At 36.4% G+C, this 16,416-nt stretch overlaps 2 protein-coding genes across 4 annotated transcripts; one reads left to right on the top strand and one right to left on the bottom strand.

Moving 5' to 3' along the window:
* Positions 1–5,999: 5,999 nt before the first annotated feature.
* On the bottom strand, positions 6,000–11,645 carry LOC123533941 (tripartite motif-containing protein 2-like). 2 transcript variants are annotated; one of them, XM_045315931.2, is made up of 6 exons: positions 11,520–11,645; positions 8,110–9,712; positions 7,709–7,940; positions 7,154–7,381; positions 6,637–6,796; positions 6,000–6,318 (listed from the first exon to the last, which is right to left on the bottom strand). In XM_045315931.2, exons 1-6 carry the CDS (start codon positions 11,642–11,644, stop codon positions 6,144–6,146), a joined length of 2,523 nt encoding a protein of 840 aa, XP_045171866.2. In that variant the 5' UTR covers position 11,645; the 3' UTR covers positions 6,000–6,143. The 2 variants fall into 2 exon arrangements, with proteins under 2 accessions (XP_045171866.2, XP_045171868.2); XM_045315933.2 differs by lacking the exon at positions 11,520–11,645 and adding an exon at positions 11,162–11,274 and having other exon boundaries at positions 6,009–6,318.
* Positions 6,284–14,704, top strand: LOC123533942 (E3 ubiquitin-protein ligase TRIM56-like). Of its 2 annotated transcripts, none has more exons than XM_053518981.1 (4): positions 6,284–6,421; positions 11,661–11,914; positions 12,162–12,490; positions 12,862–14,704. In XM_053518981.1, exons 2-4 carry the CDS (start codon positions 11,692–11,694, stop codon positions 14,473–14,475), a joined length of 2,166 nt encoding a protein of 721 aa, XP_053374956.1. In that variant the 5' UTR covers positions 6,284–6,421; positions 11,661–11,691; the 3' UTR covers positions 14,476–14,704. The 2 variants fall into 2 exon arrangements, with proteins under 2 accessions (XP_053374956.1, XP_045171869.2); XM_045315934.2 differs by lacking the exon at positions 6,284–6,421 and adding an exon at positions 11,316–11,437.
* The last annotated feature ends 1,712 nt before the right edge of the window (positions 14,705–16,416 follow it).

The following is a 16,416-nucleotide window of genomic DNA, read 5'->3' as shown; positions in this document are numbered from 1 at the left end:
TGATAAAACATATAAGTAAAGCGGCGACATTTCGCTAGATATATTAGAGAAATGTTATTACATGTTTTTCAATTAATCCTCGAAATATTAGAGTGAAAAATACGTGGTATTTTAACCGTGTAAATGTCAAAAATATTTTTCTCTGGTAAAAAAAAACTATGTTATGGGTAAATTTAGTCAAAACTTGAAATAAAAAGAAAATTTGTTTGCTTTACACGTAAGATCAAAAGATAAAAGGTAAGGGTAGATTTCTCGGAAGCACAGAGCACCACAAACACAGCCACAGAGCCACGCATTTGCAAAGTAGGCCCACAACAAAAAGAAGCTGTAACGGAAAAATATTATAGACGGATTGCTTCCAAAATATCTTTCACTCATGAATACCATATCTTACATTTTCACTCGTCGCTATGCAACTCGTGAAAATATTGCATCTGGTGTTCACTCATCTGGTGTTCACTCGTGAACTCAATCTTACACTGAAACAAACAAATATCGTTTTTGTCATACATCAAACAGAAATTGTATTGACAGAAAACTCAATATTATATATCAAATAGTTCTACTTTTACTTTCACTGGAAAACTGAAATCGATTCCATTGCGTATCATGATTCTCCCATTATAAGTCACATTTTTTTTTCAGCTTTGAATTATCTATGTACATAACTCATGATGCAGATTGTAGATAATTTATAGACCTTCTAATGAAATCAAAATTTCCAGTAATGGAGCGCAGCGAAGTGAAAGCAATATATAAATTCATTAGGTCAGTGAAATTATCTATAACCTATTCAAAATAGTTCTAAATAAGAAAAAACTGCAGGTGACCATTAGTACCCCATATATTTGCCAACTAAATAAACTATATATGTGAATACGCCATAACATTTTTTTTCAGCCAAACACAAGAAATGTTGACCAAAAAGAATATTACCCCGCGTCTAATAATTGTTACAAAAGTGTTCCAAAACCTTGTGTTTCAACAAAAGTTATATCAATAACGGTTTTATAATTGACATAATATTGTTTAAATTAACCTGTGCTTTCCTTCGAACAAACGGTAATCAATTACTTTCTCTAAGAAGAACTTTTATGTGTTTGTAATTTACGAAAATGAGCATTAAAAATAGAATAAATTAACCAACGCGACATTCAAATACTTTATAGGATATAAACACTTTTTTCATCTTTGTTGTTCCCTTTTCACGCTTAAATGCATTTCCAATCACAGCTGGAAGAAAGAGCTCCCCCACGCCTCCACCCCCGCACCACATGTTTCCTTAACCTATGCAAAATTCAGTTGCAAAATGCTTTATGTTAAATATGTATACATATACACCTATAGCTGCCTTTGATTCAATATAAAAACTGCGATCCAATTATTAATATACGCTTATAATAACCATTTTGAAACCATAGCAACAGTTTCCTTTCCTCTGAATCACAAATGCAATATTTCCATTTAGTCGCTTTAAATCATTAATTTTGTAATACAGTCTTGACATTGTGTGCACCAAGCTACTGCGGAGAATATCTTATAGCGAGAAAATAAATCCGTGAAACAAATCATAGTTGCCCACGACGGTGCCATGGCAATAACTCTCCCGATAGTGTCTAAGCAACGTTTTAATTAAAGTGTGATTATTCAAAATAGACTAAATAACCGTAGAATTCCGAATGTTATTATTTTCGAGAACGGGAACTTTCACAAACAAATAAGGAAATTTAGCATCAATGCATCTATATAATACGGATACCATAATAGTACGTTGATATACAAGGTTGCATTCTGCTCGAGAGGAGTGTGATCCGGTCTGACATAATCTACAAGAGCCGAATGCATCACTGCAGATCAAGGTACTACTTTGATGACCCTTTCATTATACAGTATACATATACCTATTTCTACTGTTAGATCAGCCAAAATGGACTAGCTATAACGTTAGACAAATAAGCACGCTGAACTTAAATTTTGATGCATGGAACGTCGCAACTAAAACAAGTAGTCCCGAATATTTTCCGTATCCGTCAGGAGTTGTATACAGGCTTTTCTGTTCATTTGTGAAATAAAGGCTGTATTTTACACCGAAAATCCATAGGTATATAAGAAACGAAAGTATGTAGGCAGCACGACTAAATAAGGCAGTGTAGGTTATTCAAGCAGAAATGTTGTTGTCCGCGTTGATCTAATATCTAGAGTACTCGAAACATTTCCCGTGCATCTCTCCAATAATATGACGTGTATAGGTGCTTTATCATGAAAATGTTTTCATGTTTCTTCCCTTTCCTAAATTTGTCTTTTATATTCATTGAACGTATAAGAATCATAACATATACTGTAGTACGGTACACTGATGCAAGTTACGTAAAATGTATTCAAAACCGGCTAGAACTTTAGAGCCTGTTCAACTTGTGTTATAGGGTATACAGTAGTAAATAAATTTGCTATTGTATTCTATATAAAATTAATAATCTTCTGAGAGCTGTACCACATAGCCAGGCCTATTTTAAAGAAGGATTACTAGCCTTACCTTTTTACAGATTTTACTGTGTTTTTAAATGACCTATAAATCGCAAATAACACCAAGAAAAGTATGGGTAATTTGTCTTCTAAGAATTTTTTTTTTCTGACAGGTTAATACTGACAGCTAAAATGTTGGTATGAACACATGTGTAATGAGGTTTGTTTATATTTCCATAAATGAAAAAAAAACTCCTTGAAAATGCTACCAAACTGTCAAGTATAGGTCCACAATGAAATAAAAACTGGAACTTCTTACACATAACATATGAAAATGCCATTTTAACTGGGAAAAATTGGGGATTTTTTTCTGTCCGTCATTATCCGACCAGCCCGGAAGTGCTGCTTTATTACCTATTTAGCACTATTGTTCCTAATAAAATTGCAGCTCCTGTTAAACGATTCAAACGGATTATCACTTGTTTCACGTTCTTTGCATTAAATTGCCGCTATGTTTGCGTTGTTGTTCTTCGTGACCAATTTTATCAATGCGTATTGTGCTAAGGTAGATGTTTTGTAAATTCACTGTAGACACGCGAATTAAGAGCTATTCACAGTTCCAATATGACCAAGTGACTGCAAGTTGACAATTTCTGACAATAAAGGTCAATTACGTTGCAAAATTGCAGACCTCAACGAATCGAACTAATTTCCCTGGAGAACGTTTCACTTGTTAGAAGAAATCTATAATCCATATATCTCATTCTAAAATTTCCATCAGTGAACATTATATTTAAAGAAACAAATTCAAGTGCTCTACAAAGACATTTCACCAACAAAATTCACTAATTAATTTTGTTTATTACTGCAAGAGGGAGACGCGAAGATTAACATGTTTCTAGCTTGCTATTAAAATGACCTTAAACAGTAGTAGAAAGTAAATCTTAAAGTAAATTGTATGGTATCGCTTAAAGGAATAGCTAAGAACTCTTTTTTATAATACCATGAACATGTATCTTATGCCTGCGCCACTTTTGAGATGGTTTATATATCGACTACAACTCGTTAATTCACACTTATGTTTAATGTTGCAAAACATGACAAATATAAATATAAAAGTACAAATACCATAATTATACAGTTCTGGTGCATCTCCGTCGATTTGATAAAAATACATGTATTCGTCAAAGATAATGCATTGTATGCTGACATTTCAGTATACTACCAAATGATTAAAATGCTTTAATTAAAAGATAAGTTCTAAAGTGGAGCAAGTTTAAACTGTAGAATGCCCGAGTGAAATTAAATTAAGACCTGTCTAATTTGACGTTATTTTTAAGCCCCTACTATGTGTAAAAATCTGACCTATTTCTCAGCCAGTTGTTTTTTTTCCCTCTCCCTGCCGTCTGAGTTTTTGGGAGACAAAAAAAGTGTTTTGTCATTTTATCTAGTATTACGTGATTTATATATCCTGACACAACCAGTTTCCGACCGCTTAAAAAGGTTTCTGTCCAGTTTTGCCAAAATGCAAGTCCAACTCTTTAGTTTATTGCCCCACACTTTCTATCAACATAAATGCTTTAAAAGCATACCATTTAAGTTTCAAGTTTCTTACTGAATTCTTGGCATGGTCTATAATTTTGAAAGTCGTCAGTAGGAAGTCGTGCTGAAAATTTACAACCTAAATCCGACCATGTGAGGTATTTTCGCTCCAAAAAAGAGAAACAGCACTAAACTTTTACTGTAGTTTCATTTCAGCATGGCAAACATGGAACACTCACAAATCAAGTCTGGTTACAAACATCATAACCAACATGTCAGATTAATATACTGTAGGCACACTTGCCTGAACTGGCAGCTAGATTACAGGGGGTAGGGTAAAATAAATGGCAGGCAATAGTTAGTGCATTATCTAAGGAAGTATATTATGTGCACAATAGGTCGATAGAACCTAGGTGTCACATCTGCTACATTGATAGCTGTCACAGATGACAATGTATTACATTACTGCTAAGCTTTTGACACTGAATATTTCAAAATGCTTAGAAAATGAAGAAAACTGTTGCAAGGACAGGCATCAGGATTGCATTGTCAAAATAATTTAATTATAGTTTGCCTCACAATTTTGGCAGGAAACATGGGTTAAGGAATATACATTTAGTGCAAAAGAGATATAAATACGGACATTGGTTTAAGTAAGAATAGATAGCAGCCAAGGAAACATGCAGGTTTTTAGTAATAAGAAAATCCTCATGAAAACATGGTGCTGCTACATAAAAGGAATTTATATAAACTTTCAAGTAAAAAAAAAACTGAAGGAGAATATGTTCCTAACATGTTCTGTCTCCGCTGTAAACAGTGAAACAGTCGCAACTGATGAATTTGGCTTGTAAAGATTTTTATCATACAAAGTCTTAGGTGGTCGGAAATAGGTTGTTTGGGGATAAAGAACTTTTTGGAAAAAAAAGTTTTCTGAATTTCAGCCGATAAATATTCTGCAAGAAGAAATATATGTAAATCGATTAATCTCAATCAGTAAAATATTATTGATTATATAATATTGACATACACACCGAAAATGGCTTACCTATTTAGAATCAAACTCTTACGCAGTGATCTTCCTTGCCCCCACGCTCTCATTGGGAGCGTAGCGGCAAGGGAGATCACTGCGTAGGAGTTCGATATAGATAATGCTTTACGATATACAACACATCGCGGGGATGTTTCATCAAGTTACCGTTGAAACTAAAGAAACAAACAATACATAACAAATACAGTAAAACCTCTCTTAACATCAACCTCTGAAGAGCAAATTCCTACTAACTAATTAAAGAACATACATGTATTTTCTTATTTACAGTTCCATATAGACCAATTTCTTGGTAAAACAACCCTTCAGAGTATCAAACCTCTGCATATAAATATTCACAGTATTGATTTGTTAGAGATGTTGTGTTATAAAGCATGTCTTAATCCAGGTGACTTCCGTCTCAGCACAGTACATATCACAGTCATATATACAATTAAAGCACAAAAGTAACAAATTGGCAAATATTTTAAATATATCACATATGGCGTTACATCAGTACAGTCAATTGCAGTAAATCAATCAATCAGTCAATCGATCGACTCATTAATCAATAATTCATTCAATCAATCAATCAATCAATAATTTAATCGATCACTCAATCAGTCTTTGAATCAATTTTGCAATCACAATGATTGTATCAGGCAATCAGCCACTCAGTAAAAAATCAATCAATCATATGATCAGTCAATCAACTGATCAATCAATCATATGATCAAATAATCAATCGATCATATGATCAATCAGTCACTCAAATAATTAATCAATCATATGATCAATCAATCCATCATAAGATTGATTAATCAATCAATCAATCAATCAATCAATCAATCAATCATATGATTAATCAATTAACCGAGTGACTGACCAATCAATCGATCAATCAGTTTTAAAGCCATCATCATGCTGTCAATAATCAATCAATCAAGTCTTATTTCTTTTTACAGCGTGCATGCAATCAATAATCAAACAAGTCTATATATTTGTACAGTGTTCAAGTGGTCAGTAATCATTCAAGACTATATATTTTCAGTGTTCACGCAGTCAATGATCAATCAAATCTATATATTTTCAGTGTTCATATAGTAAATGATCAATCAAGTCTATATATTTTCACAGTGTTTCTCTCTATGTCAATAAGCGTTCCCTGAAACTGAGTAACCAGCAGACGATCAGCGTGAGGACTCAGACATATCTTGTTCGGGAAAGATATTCCTTCAATAATGACGTCACCAATAATCTCACCGTCTGTACTCAACAATACAACGCTGAAACGTAAAAAATAACAAGGTCAGGTACAGTAAGAAATGTCTGTAACGACCACCATTGGCAAAATAAAGTTCTTTGTGAACAGGCGGTCCCTCAACACAGGTAAATTTACACTATTTATGGCTAAACGAGATGAAAAGGACGTGGCCTTTATAAGGAGCTACACGTATTACTGTAGTGTCCTTAGTTTCGAGGTAGCCTTTAGAACAGGTTAGATATTTCGAATTATGTTGTTTTCTTTTAATATACTTTTTTGTAGAGTACTTTTCAGAGATTAATAAAATAATAAATAAGTGAAAAAGCTAATTAACATTTACGTATGAGAACGGCATCCGGCAACATAGATACGGTTTCCGACAGCACATATCCCACGTGGGTTCTTGAGCCCTTGATAGCTACATTCCCAGCGTTTCTCCCCTTCCATCGTTATCCCGATCACAGACTTCTTGTATTTGTCCGTTACATACAGGTGGCGCCCTAAAGGGAAACAAAACATTCAATTATTGTTACCTACCATGCCCATTCCACATAGTCCGTCTGATGAAAATGAAAAAAAAACTAAAGCAAAAATTTTAAAGCAAGTTTATTATTTTGTCACCACTGGAAAAAAAACACTAGAAATTATGAAGGTAGGTGTTTGCATCTTCTGTACCGCTTTCTGTTAAGAACCAATATATATGACGATGAAGGGGGCGAAGATTGATATACATGTAAAACCCACGAGAACCAACATGTATTTATTATTCTAAAACTTCCTTCAAATACGTTTTCTTTGCACTCTGATATTCCATCGTGAAATGCATTATTCTTGTCTCAAAAGAAAGTAAAGTTTACCTGCATTGTCAATAGCAACGTAGTCTGGGAAGAAGAAGAGCTCAACACCGGTTCTGTCACGTGACAAAGATCTGATTTCACGTCCGTCACTCCTTGAGAATATTTTGATACATGGCGGCTGCGTGTAACAGCAGACAGCAAATCTTTTGTAGGAGGCGTTAAAAGCTATACCCCAGCATTTAGCCCCTGTATTGATAGTAAATGTTGGGAGGAAGTCCGTCTGTCGCACTGAAATGTAGTAATAGACGACACTAACATGCTACAAAAAAACAGCGTCATTTTGTACGTATAATATGGCATTTCCCAGTAGCGTCATGAAATTTATTCTTCGACTATGAGACAATGTACCTAAACTTGATACTCATCAAATTGAGTCAGCTTTTATGCTGCTTTGGTTGCGTTCTGAGCTTCCAAAAGATCTTTCACAAATCAGTATCATTACATTTTTTTTTCAAAAACAAGTACAAAACAAAATATTTTCTCTCCGTACTGCAGGTGCACGGAGCCGCAGAAAATGTCGAATCACACCAGAAATAAAAATAGACGAATTTTTACCTGAAAAGACTTGTATTTTCTTTTCTCTTGGAAACGTGACAGCTATTTCATTATCTGTGACATTACAGATATCGTATGGTCTGGCCGGAAGTACTTTCTCTCCTACCCAGTGGTAGTTCTGGTCAAACAATTTCAATTTTCTCAGCATTTGATCTACCAGAATAATTCGACCATCTGACAAATAGGTGGCGCCAGTCAGTATGCAGTTTTCGCGATCCTGAGCGGTTCGTGCCTGAAAATATCTTTCTTCATAAATTTCTGAATTAAAAATCTTATAATAGCTACGCAGTCATAATAAATAAGTGCATAGTAAAAGTAGAAAGACGTTTATGGTAATTTCTTGGGAAGTGTTAGCTCACTGTAAACTCTGTAAATAGGAAAATGAAATTTGCGACACTAACCTTGAAAAAGAACTCTAGAGAAGCAGGATTGCTGCTAATACGTCGGTCTGAACCACGAGCCATTGGCGTCATGGGTGAGAGCAGACGACTGTTTGTGCGTGAAGGTTTCTCGTCCTCAATGGCGTCAATGGTAGCATGGAAAATATCCGAATTCCTCGATGCCTTCGAGCGCGGAGAGTCCTCTAGAAATTTTGATATTGAATTTCTAGAGTTAGTCATGGCCGTACTGCGTGACGTATTCAACATTGGCGAGTGACGTGATCTTCTTGAACTTGTTTTGGATTGTTGGGACATCCTCGATGAACGCGGAGTATCATCAACGAGTTTTCTGTCGTCTGGAACTCTCCTGTGTGTGATGGACCTCTCTTTCTCTTGAATGGGTGTTTCCGGTGTCAAGCGCTCTGTTTCCGGTTCTGAGTCAATACTGGAATTCTGGACGTTAAGATTATATGGCGGCTGCACGTGTACATGTGAGTGGCTAAAGGTTATCTTCCCGATTTCCTTTAGTGAACCAAGGACTTGCGATAGCATACGATCAGGTGTAAATATTAATAAAATGTCTGTTAAGGTTTTGGATAATTCGGCTAAGTTTCTGTCACAGTTTTTTGCTTCCTTTTTGACACTGTTCACAGAAAGAAGGATATCTGAGTCGGTACCATGCTGAAGTGAGTTCTTTACAATGTTTAAAGCATTTCCGGTCGTGCAAATCATCTCTTCACATTTTGCAACTTCCTTTTCGTATCTATGCCTTTCTTTTGTCTTTATCGCTTTCAGATCGTCAAGCATTTGCTTTTCCTGCGTGCGCAGGAGTTCGTCAAACTGCTGTCTGATACTGATGATCTGACTTTTCAGCTGAGCTTCCGCGTCATCCAGAAGCTTCATGCTATGTTGTCGGTTCTCCATTATTCTTGCTGACCAGCCATTTTGGTGTCGTAACTTTTCAGTGAGCGTGTCGACCTCATTTCTATATTTAGCAGCGGCGTCGACGCTTGTAGTCACATGGGAGCATTTTCTATGGTCGACCGTAACACACGATGAGCAGCAGACTTTCTGGTGGTCCTCGCAAAAGAAACCAAGAGTTGTATTTTCATGTTGCGGGCATGGTGGTCTCGGTAAAGTATTCTTGATTGGCTGCTGTCTAAGCTCTTCAAATTCCATCAAAGTGTGGTTATGCGAGTATTTCAACGATTTATGGAATGAAACGCATTGGTCACAAAGTGCTTCTCCGCATTCCTTACACCATTTCGTGGCAATAACCTTGTCCTTCCGGCGGAAGCAGGGGTCGCATTTACTGACGTCATTTCGCAGACGAACGTTGTCCATCAAACTATTGATCAGATGGCTGGTGGGCAGTCTTTCTGCCCACGTGCCTGGAGTTTGATGTGGATCAGGTGCGTCAACGTAACGCTTGCATACAGGGCAGTCAAAACCCTTTGGTGCCCTTTGACCTTTAGTGGACTTGTTGATATGATCGGACACACATGTTTTACAAAAGGCATGAAGACAGGGCAGCGCACGTGGGTCGGTAAAGTCATCTTTACATATAGGGCACGTCAAAAAGTCTTCACTGATTGTATTCATGTCGGGAGTCTGTTTGGTTAACCTAGAATATTGTAATCAACACATATCGGATTAAATTAACGGAACATGTTGTGTTTTTCAGTTCGTAAACAGTAAATTGACATAAACCAACATGCCAATATTACTTTAATAAGTACAGATCACTGAAGTTTTGGCGACCCGAGACACATAATCGCCATGTACTATAGTATATCATTGTAAGTTCTTAAGTCATTTTGTTTAGATGTCCTACCGTATAGTCACTTAAAAGTTAAAAGCGCTTACAGCTTAGTTTAATTCTATTAGACTTTTCTTTCATTCTTTTCCATTTCCTGTGATATTTTGAATTTGAGTTTGTACTTAAACTTAGGCGTTTGCAAAGTTAAATTTTATACCACTGGATGCAATGAGCTAATTATTTCAAAATTGATATTTCGCTAAGCATGTCGATTTAAGCAGTCCGAGTTGTCGGGTTCGGTGTATTTTTTAATACATTTTTTCTCAAACCGCTTAATACTGTGCATTTGGTTAAAGAGTTTATTTCTTTTATTTGATTGTTTAAATGGAAAGTTTGCAATCCGTGACAAGATTTAGTACTTCAGTTAGTCATTTTTTGATATATACCAAAGTCAACGTGATATTAGGTATCAGAATAATGAAAGTGTGTAGTAAACAATTAATTGTTTAAAATCACTCATCTGAATGGGAGTAGAAAACGATCCCATTAACAAAACAAAAACGATCCAAAATTGATCAAATACAAAACATATTTTAAGTCCATTACTTATTAAAGATAGTGGATCAGGGACCGGCCTCGTCTAAGCTTTCCTATGAATTCTTTTACACTAGCTTATGCTATTAGCCCTTATTAAAATATATGGAAAAGGTCCCAAATAAAATAGGACAGTACTTATAAAATTCCGTACTCCTACGACCTATACAAGTATGTTAAGATGATATATGTACGAGAATCAGTCAAAAGATATAAGAATGGAATCAGCAATTCGGTTAAGGTAGTGCTCCAGTGCTACATGTTGCAGTGGATAACGAGACCGGAAATATATTGATTGAGTTTAGACACAATCAGACCTTATTTCCCACCCACTGTTATCCCAGATCTACAACGAAACAAAGACAAATTGAAATAAAATCTCTCGGAAAAGAAAACATGCATTTGGACTACTTTATTACATTACCTGCACGATTATTTTCTCAAAACCAATGTGTGCTTGCTACGATATTTTAGCCAAAAAATATGACCTTTTTCCTGACTTCCTTTTCAGTCAAGCTAATGAAAATAGTGATTACAATTTTAGAAAAAATAGTTCTTGTCGGGGTGAAAAAAATTCTAAAATCCCCTAGTAAGTTCCGTTGCCGTGCTATGAGTCCAATAAGCTTATACAAAGCATGTTAATATGTGATTTAAAAAATTACGAGGGTTCGCAAGATGAATTTATTTTCAATCAGATTTATAAACAAATGATTTACTTACAAGACTGGTAACAAATAAAGTAATAAATAAAAAATCCTAATCCGCCATATTCAAAATGTACTCAAACAATGGCGACAGTGGTATCACTTTCAAAGTTAACTAACAACATTTTTTAAAACAATAGATATGTAGATCAATATTTTTTACATGGAATATAATTGGCTTTCTTAACTTTCACAAAGAAATTCTATACCTCTCCCTAACGACAGAGGGTCGCCATGTTGTTTCTAAATTAAAATGGTGAATTATATAGTTTTATATATCTGGAATAACTGAGTAAGTAAGAATTAATTAATGTTTCTTTACAGACTTTCGTGAATAATGAAACAGAAATAAAATATCAATCTCTGTAACGTACATCCAGTTCAGCGAGTCACAGAATGAAAACTGTACTTTGTTTTCAAAGTTGTAAGGCGAACAAACCGGTCCATCAGAAGGCCAAAAGCGCAGACCATACTGTCTTTTTTTCTCTCTAATTTGCATATTTTCTCTTCTGCAGGTTTTAACTTCAGCATTAATTGAGGAACAAAATGGAAAACCACGATGAAGACGGTCACGTGAGTGAGGAGTTTCTGGCATGCCCTATTTGCACTGAAGAGTATGTTGACCCGCGTTCTCTCCCTTGCCTACATACATTCTGTCTGAACTGTGTTGCGGATCACATAGATGCAAATACAAAAGGAATACACGTGCCAAAGGGTTTTGATTGCCCGAAATGTCACCAGTTTGTGGATTCGCCAAACGTCTTACAAGGTATTTTATGGTTTAATTAATAAGACATTTCTTAAAGTAAACATTGTTAATTTCTAAAATTTTCTGCCAGGGGTGTTGTGAACGACCTGTTTCATGATTAGATATAGTTCCTGAACTATCGACCGACCCGTCAAACAGTACTGCCCACTACCGACCGACATGTCCCACTATCTAAGAGAGATACGTTGTGTAATAGCAGCTGACACACTATTAAATATTAAGTAACAAAGTCTTGCAATTGTTTCAGGACCAAGTTCTTGGGCGGAATCATTGCCACAGAACCAGTTTATAATTGGTCTGATAGAGGCTGTAAAACTGAGGTCCGAGGGCAGAAAGTGTGATCCTTGTGATAAACGCGGTGAATCCACGTTGGCGGCCATGTGGTGCGAGAACTGCGGCGAGGCTATGTGTGAGGATTGCGAGAACCAGCACAGCAGCCTGAAGATATCCAGGAACCATACATTGGTAGACATTGCCAGTATCAAACTTCAACCTATAAAAAGCACGTTGCTAAGGACACCGTGTCAGGAACACGACGGAAAGTTCCTGGATTTCTACTGCGAGGATCACGCACAGGTATAGATAATTCTATAGTAAACTTACAAGTTCGCATTCATCAGCGTGAAATTTTTAATCCTTACCCTGCTTAATTTCTATAATGAGCTTGTCCATCTTTCAATTTGGACAGTATCATTAACTGTTAAAAGGGGTTTACTAAAAAGATACTGCCTGAATGGCGGGCAGTGCAGATCTTGGTCAGAATGCACGGATCAGGCTGATGATGATCTACAATGGTCGCAAAGACAGAATCAATAGTGTCTAGCATGATAAGGGTTAAAGTTACGATACAGCGTTTTGGAATTCAGGCCTTTCCCCCATCGCCGTGGTTGTAAAAACGCGTTTGTTCCTAGACTATAAGTTAGCCTTCGCCCTTTTTTCTATTGAAGGTGATATGCTCCACGTGCGCCACCGGTTTCCATCGCTTATGTACTAGTATTCTCAGCTCCTCCGAGGCGGCCTCCAAACAGCGTGATGAGGCTAAAGGGGTCATGGAGAAGCTCAAACATCAAACCAGCTGGGGTCTTCGTATCCTTGACAACAGAAAACACGCCATCCAAACTATAGAAGATGCCGCCAGTAATGTGAAGAAGCAGATATCTAATATACGACAACAGATCAACGATATACTCTCCGCACAGGAAGAACGGGCTTTAGCTGAGCTTGAAGATTTAAAGAAAGGTGAAGTAGTTCAATTTCAAAGAGAAATCGAGCGTACCCAGGATCTTGTCAACACGACGAAAAATGCAAGTGCAGTATTACAAAACTCCATGACACATGGAACCGACGCCGACGTGCTGATCACTTACAACAAGGCTAGACGCGAAGGCAACTTTTGTGAGAAGAGCTTGAAAGAAGTATCGAGGCATCTGAAAGATGTTTTTCTAGTCTTCTCTCCCGACAAGAGTTTGCAGATGTTTCTGGGAACACTGAAAGAGATGGGCAAGTTTTCTCTTTCCCACCAAGAAGTCCGTATTCCGCCTCCATACACAGTCCGTGCAGACACAATTCTAATTCCAGAGGAGAGAATTGTAGAATCTTCCAATGGATCACCAGATTTAAGTACCCATAGAAAGACCAATCGTGAGAAGAAAGATACAAGGAACATCGACAACGATCTCAAAATTTTCCCGCCCTCTCCTTCTTTAACACCAGTTCCGGTGCAGCAAAAGAGGCACGATATCCCACAAGGCAAGCTGGAAGTATACTTCAAAGTCCGGAATTCCCAGGACCGAGATAACTGCTGTATTACTGGTGCCGATATTCTTAATGACGGTCGAATTGTCCTGGCAGATCAAGCTCACCGTAAGATCAAAGTATACGATCCTGATTACCGTTGGGTTGGAGAGCGCGTGCTGTCGGCTCGGCCATTTGATATCGCCGCCATTTCTAGCAGCGAGATTGCCGTAACACTGCCAAGAGAGAAGAGATTTTTGTTGCTTCAAGTGCGAGAGTCAGATATTACGATTCTTGCCGCCATTCAGACCGGAGCCAAGTGTTGGGGAGTTTCGTATTCAAATTATATGCTTGCCGTCTGCTGCTATGACTCTCCACCATGTGTGAAGCTGATGTCACGTGACGGGCGCGAGCTGAAGGTCATAAGCAAGGACAATGTAGGTCATAACCTCTTCTTTTTCCCAGAATACATTGTTCTTGACCGTACAGCGGGGTGTATGTATGTGACCGATCGTTACAAGAAAACTGTCATCGCTCTTACAACACAAGGTGAAAAACTCTGGGAAGTCCGCTATGACGGTCTCAAAATGCCAAAAGGAATCGCGTTGCATGGCAACCGACTATTTGTGGCGGGAAATAAATCACACAATATTCTGATGGTGAGTACAGAGGGTGAAATCATGGGTGACGTTATTGTTGAAGGAGTGAACAACCCACACAAGATCGTTCTAACTCCAAACTCAGACAAACTTCTTGTCACACAGTACAATATGACTTTGATTGATGTAGAAAGAAACACGATTAAGGTTTTCTCGTTACCATGGTAACGTTATGGTAATAGATTCATTGACTGTTAGCGACACAAACAGAAGTATGATTGCGAGTGCTTCTCGTAATGAAATTTAGTTAATTGTATTACAAGAAAACTACGACTACAAATGGATCTAAATGTTTAAATTGAGCTTCAAACAGCTGGTACATTTATTAAGGGTGTGGGGAAAGTTCGGTGCCATTTGAAAAGTAAACTGGCCAGCATAGCAAAAACAGAAAGTAAGACATGTACAGTTTTTAGTCATACTGAATGTATATATGTTGACATACTGCTGCTACAGATTTTTTGTATTTGGAGAAAATAAATATACACTAAATTCAGAAAGTTTCAACTTTTAAAAATGAACAAGCACTACTTCTCTAACTGATTGTAATACCAGCATTTTATGTCTGATCTTTAATTTCTATTTCTACAGTAAAGACTAAACTGCTGTAATGTAAAACAAATCAAAATTACTTCTAAATATATTACAACATATCTGTGCTTTTAATGCTGCAAGTGGACTACCCAAATGAAATTTAGTGAAAAAATGCCATTTCCTACAATATTGATTGCTTTAGTAACAGGAACGAACTTTTGCAAGAATTTTATTTCGTCTTCCAACCTCAGAGGAATACCTTTATTAATGACATATTACACAAAGCAGAAAGAATTTGACAGACTGATCCTATTGAAAATGAAAATGTGAGCTCCCCTGATATACAATCAGCAACTAAGATAACACTATGGTTGCTGATATTAATAGTTAGTGTTAACTGGAATAAATTCTGTGTTTTGAGGGGCAGAGTTTCCAAATTTTGAATAGCAGGACAGATGTCATTATTAAAACAAACAACAATGGTGTCAATACTTCAAAACATGTTGGCAGTGTAAAAGTACACAGACCTTTGGATGTAACTATTATTATGTGACAAAAAGGGTGTTACTGTTGCTAGGTGACAATCTACATTAAATCTTTCAGCTTGCCCAAATCTTGCCAGTTGTACATGGACTGAGTATAATGCAGATGAGTTTAGTTTAAGTATGTAAAATAAATATATGTGTTTTGTTTATTTAAATATGTACATATTGATTTAAAAATGACTGTAATAAATTTGCTGTGATGACAAATTTGTTACTGCTTCTTTAAAAAAAAGTGGATTTTTTTTTTTTCAGAAATAAAAATTGTAATTTCAAAATGTGCAACAGCATTTATATATAAGGGTTTGAAGTGGAGTATGACACATGACCCCTAAATATGCCTGATAGAATATTATAAAGTCCAAGGCAGATGAAGACTTAAAAATCAATAAATGGACATAATTAAAACTCAAAAAGAATTTGTGCATGTTGTCTGTAACAGGGCTTTCTATAAGTTTTGCAGTATTTCTCTTTCAAATTTCATACATAGCCGATTCATCATTCTATAGGTATCCAGGGGAGTTATATTCAGACTATCTTTTAAAGAATATGTACATTATCAAAGAATCTTTTCGACAAAAAAAAAGTCGTATTTTTTTAATTCTACAAAATATTTGCAGGGACTTGTTGCTTTCGTGTTAACTAAGAACATCCTGAAAGTTCAAGTTCATAGCCCAAAACATTTTTGTGCCAAAAATAACTGAAATGTACAAGGTAAATACCCGCATCAGAATTGTTTTTCTTTTGTTGGTGATAATTTTAAAGATATTTTTGAAATGTTAAGAAGTTTGTAATACTACCCTTGGAGTTCTTCCAAAAGATGTAAAATAAACTAGAAGATGCTTTTGTAGAAGAGCGTATGTCTCCCCCAATGCACAGTGGTATAGGCAAGAAGTCAATAGGGGACAGGAGCAAAAGTCAAAAAGACACTGATGGTTGGCTGCAGTAGGGGTCATCTACTTGGCATGTCCAGTCATCCCACTAAGTTTCAACATTCTAGGCCTAGTGGTTCACAAGTTATGAATTGGAAACGGTT

The sequence above is a fragment of the Mercenaria mercenaria genome, chromosome 12 (assembly GCF_021730395.1).
Source record: "Mercenaria mercenaria strain notata chromosome 12, MADL_Memer_1, whole genome shotgun sequence".
Taxonomy (NCBI): domain Eukaryota; kingdom Metazoa; phylum Mollusca; class Bivalvia; order Venerida; family Veneridae; genus Mercenaria; species Mercenaria mercenaria.
Note: the sequence above shows the minus strand (reverse complement) of the source record. Positions and strands in the feature narration are given on the sequence as shown.

Bases quoted from the DNA above. Each gene is read 5' to 3' on its own strand.
- LOC123533942 (XM_053518981.1), top strand. From the start codon at position 11,692: ATGGAAAACCACGATGAAGACGGTCACGTGAGTGAGGAGTTTCTGGCA. The intron at 11,915-12,161 runs GTATTTTATGGT...CAATTGTTTCAG, and splicing joins TTCGCCAAACGTCTTACAAG to GACCAAGTTCTTGGGCGGAA. The intron at 12,491-12,861 runs GTATAGATAATT...TTTCTATTGAAG, and splicing joins ACTGCGAGGATCACGCACAG to GTGATATGCTCCACGTGCGC.
- LOC123533941 (XM_045315931.2), bottom strand. From the start codon at position 11,644: ATGCAAATTAGAGAGAAAAAAAGACAGTATGGTCTGCGCTTTTGGCCT. The intron at 9,713-11,519 runs GTACGTTACAGA...ACAATATTCTAG, and splicing joins TGTGACTCGCTGAACTGGAT to GTTAACCAAACAGACTCCCG. The intron at 6,797-7,153 runs GTAAACTTTACT...GTTTCCCTTTAG, and splicing joins CGTTGCTATTGACAATGCAG to GGCGCCACCTGTATGTAACG.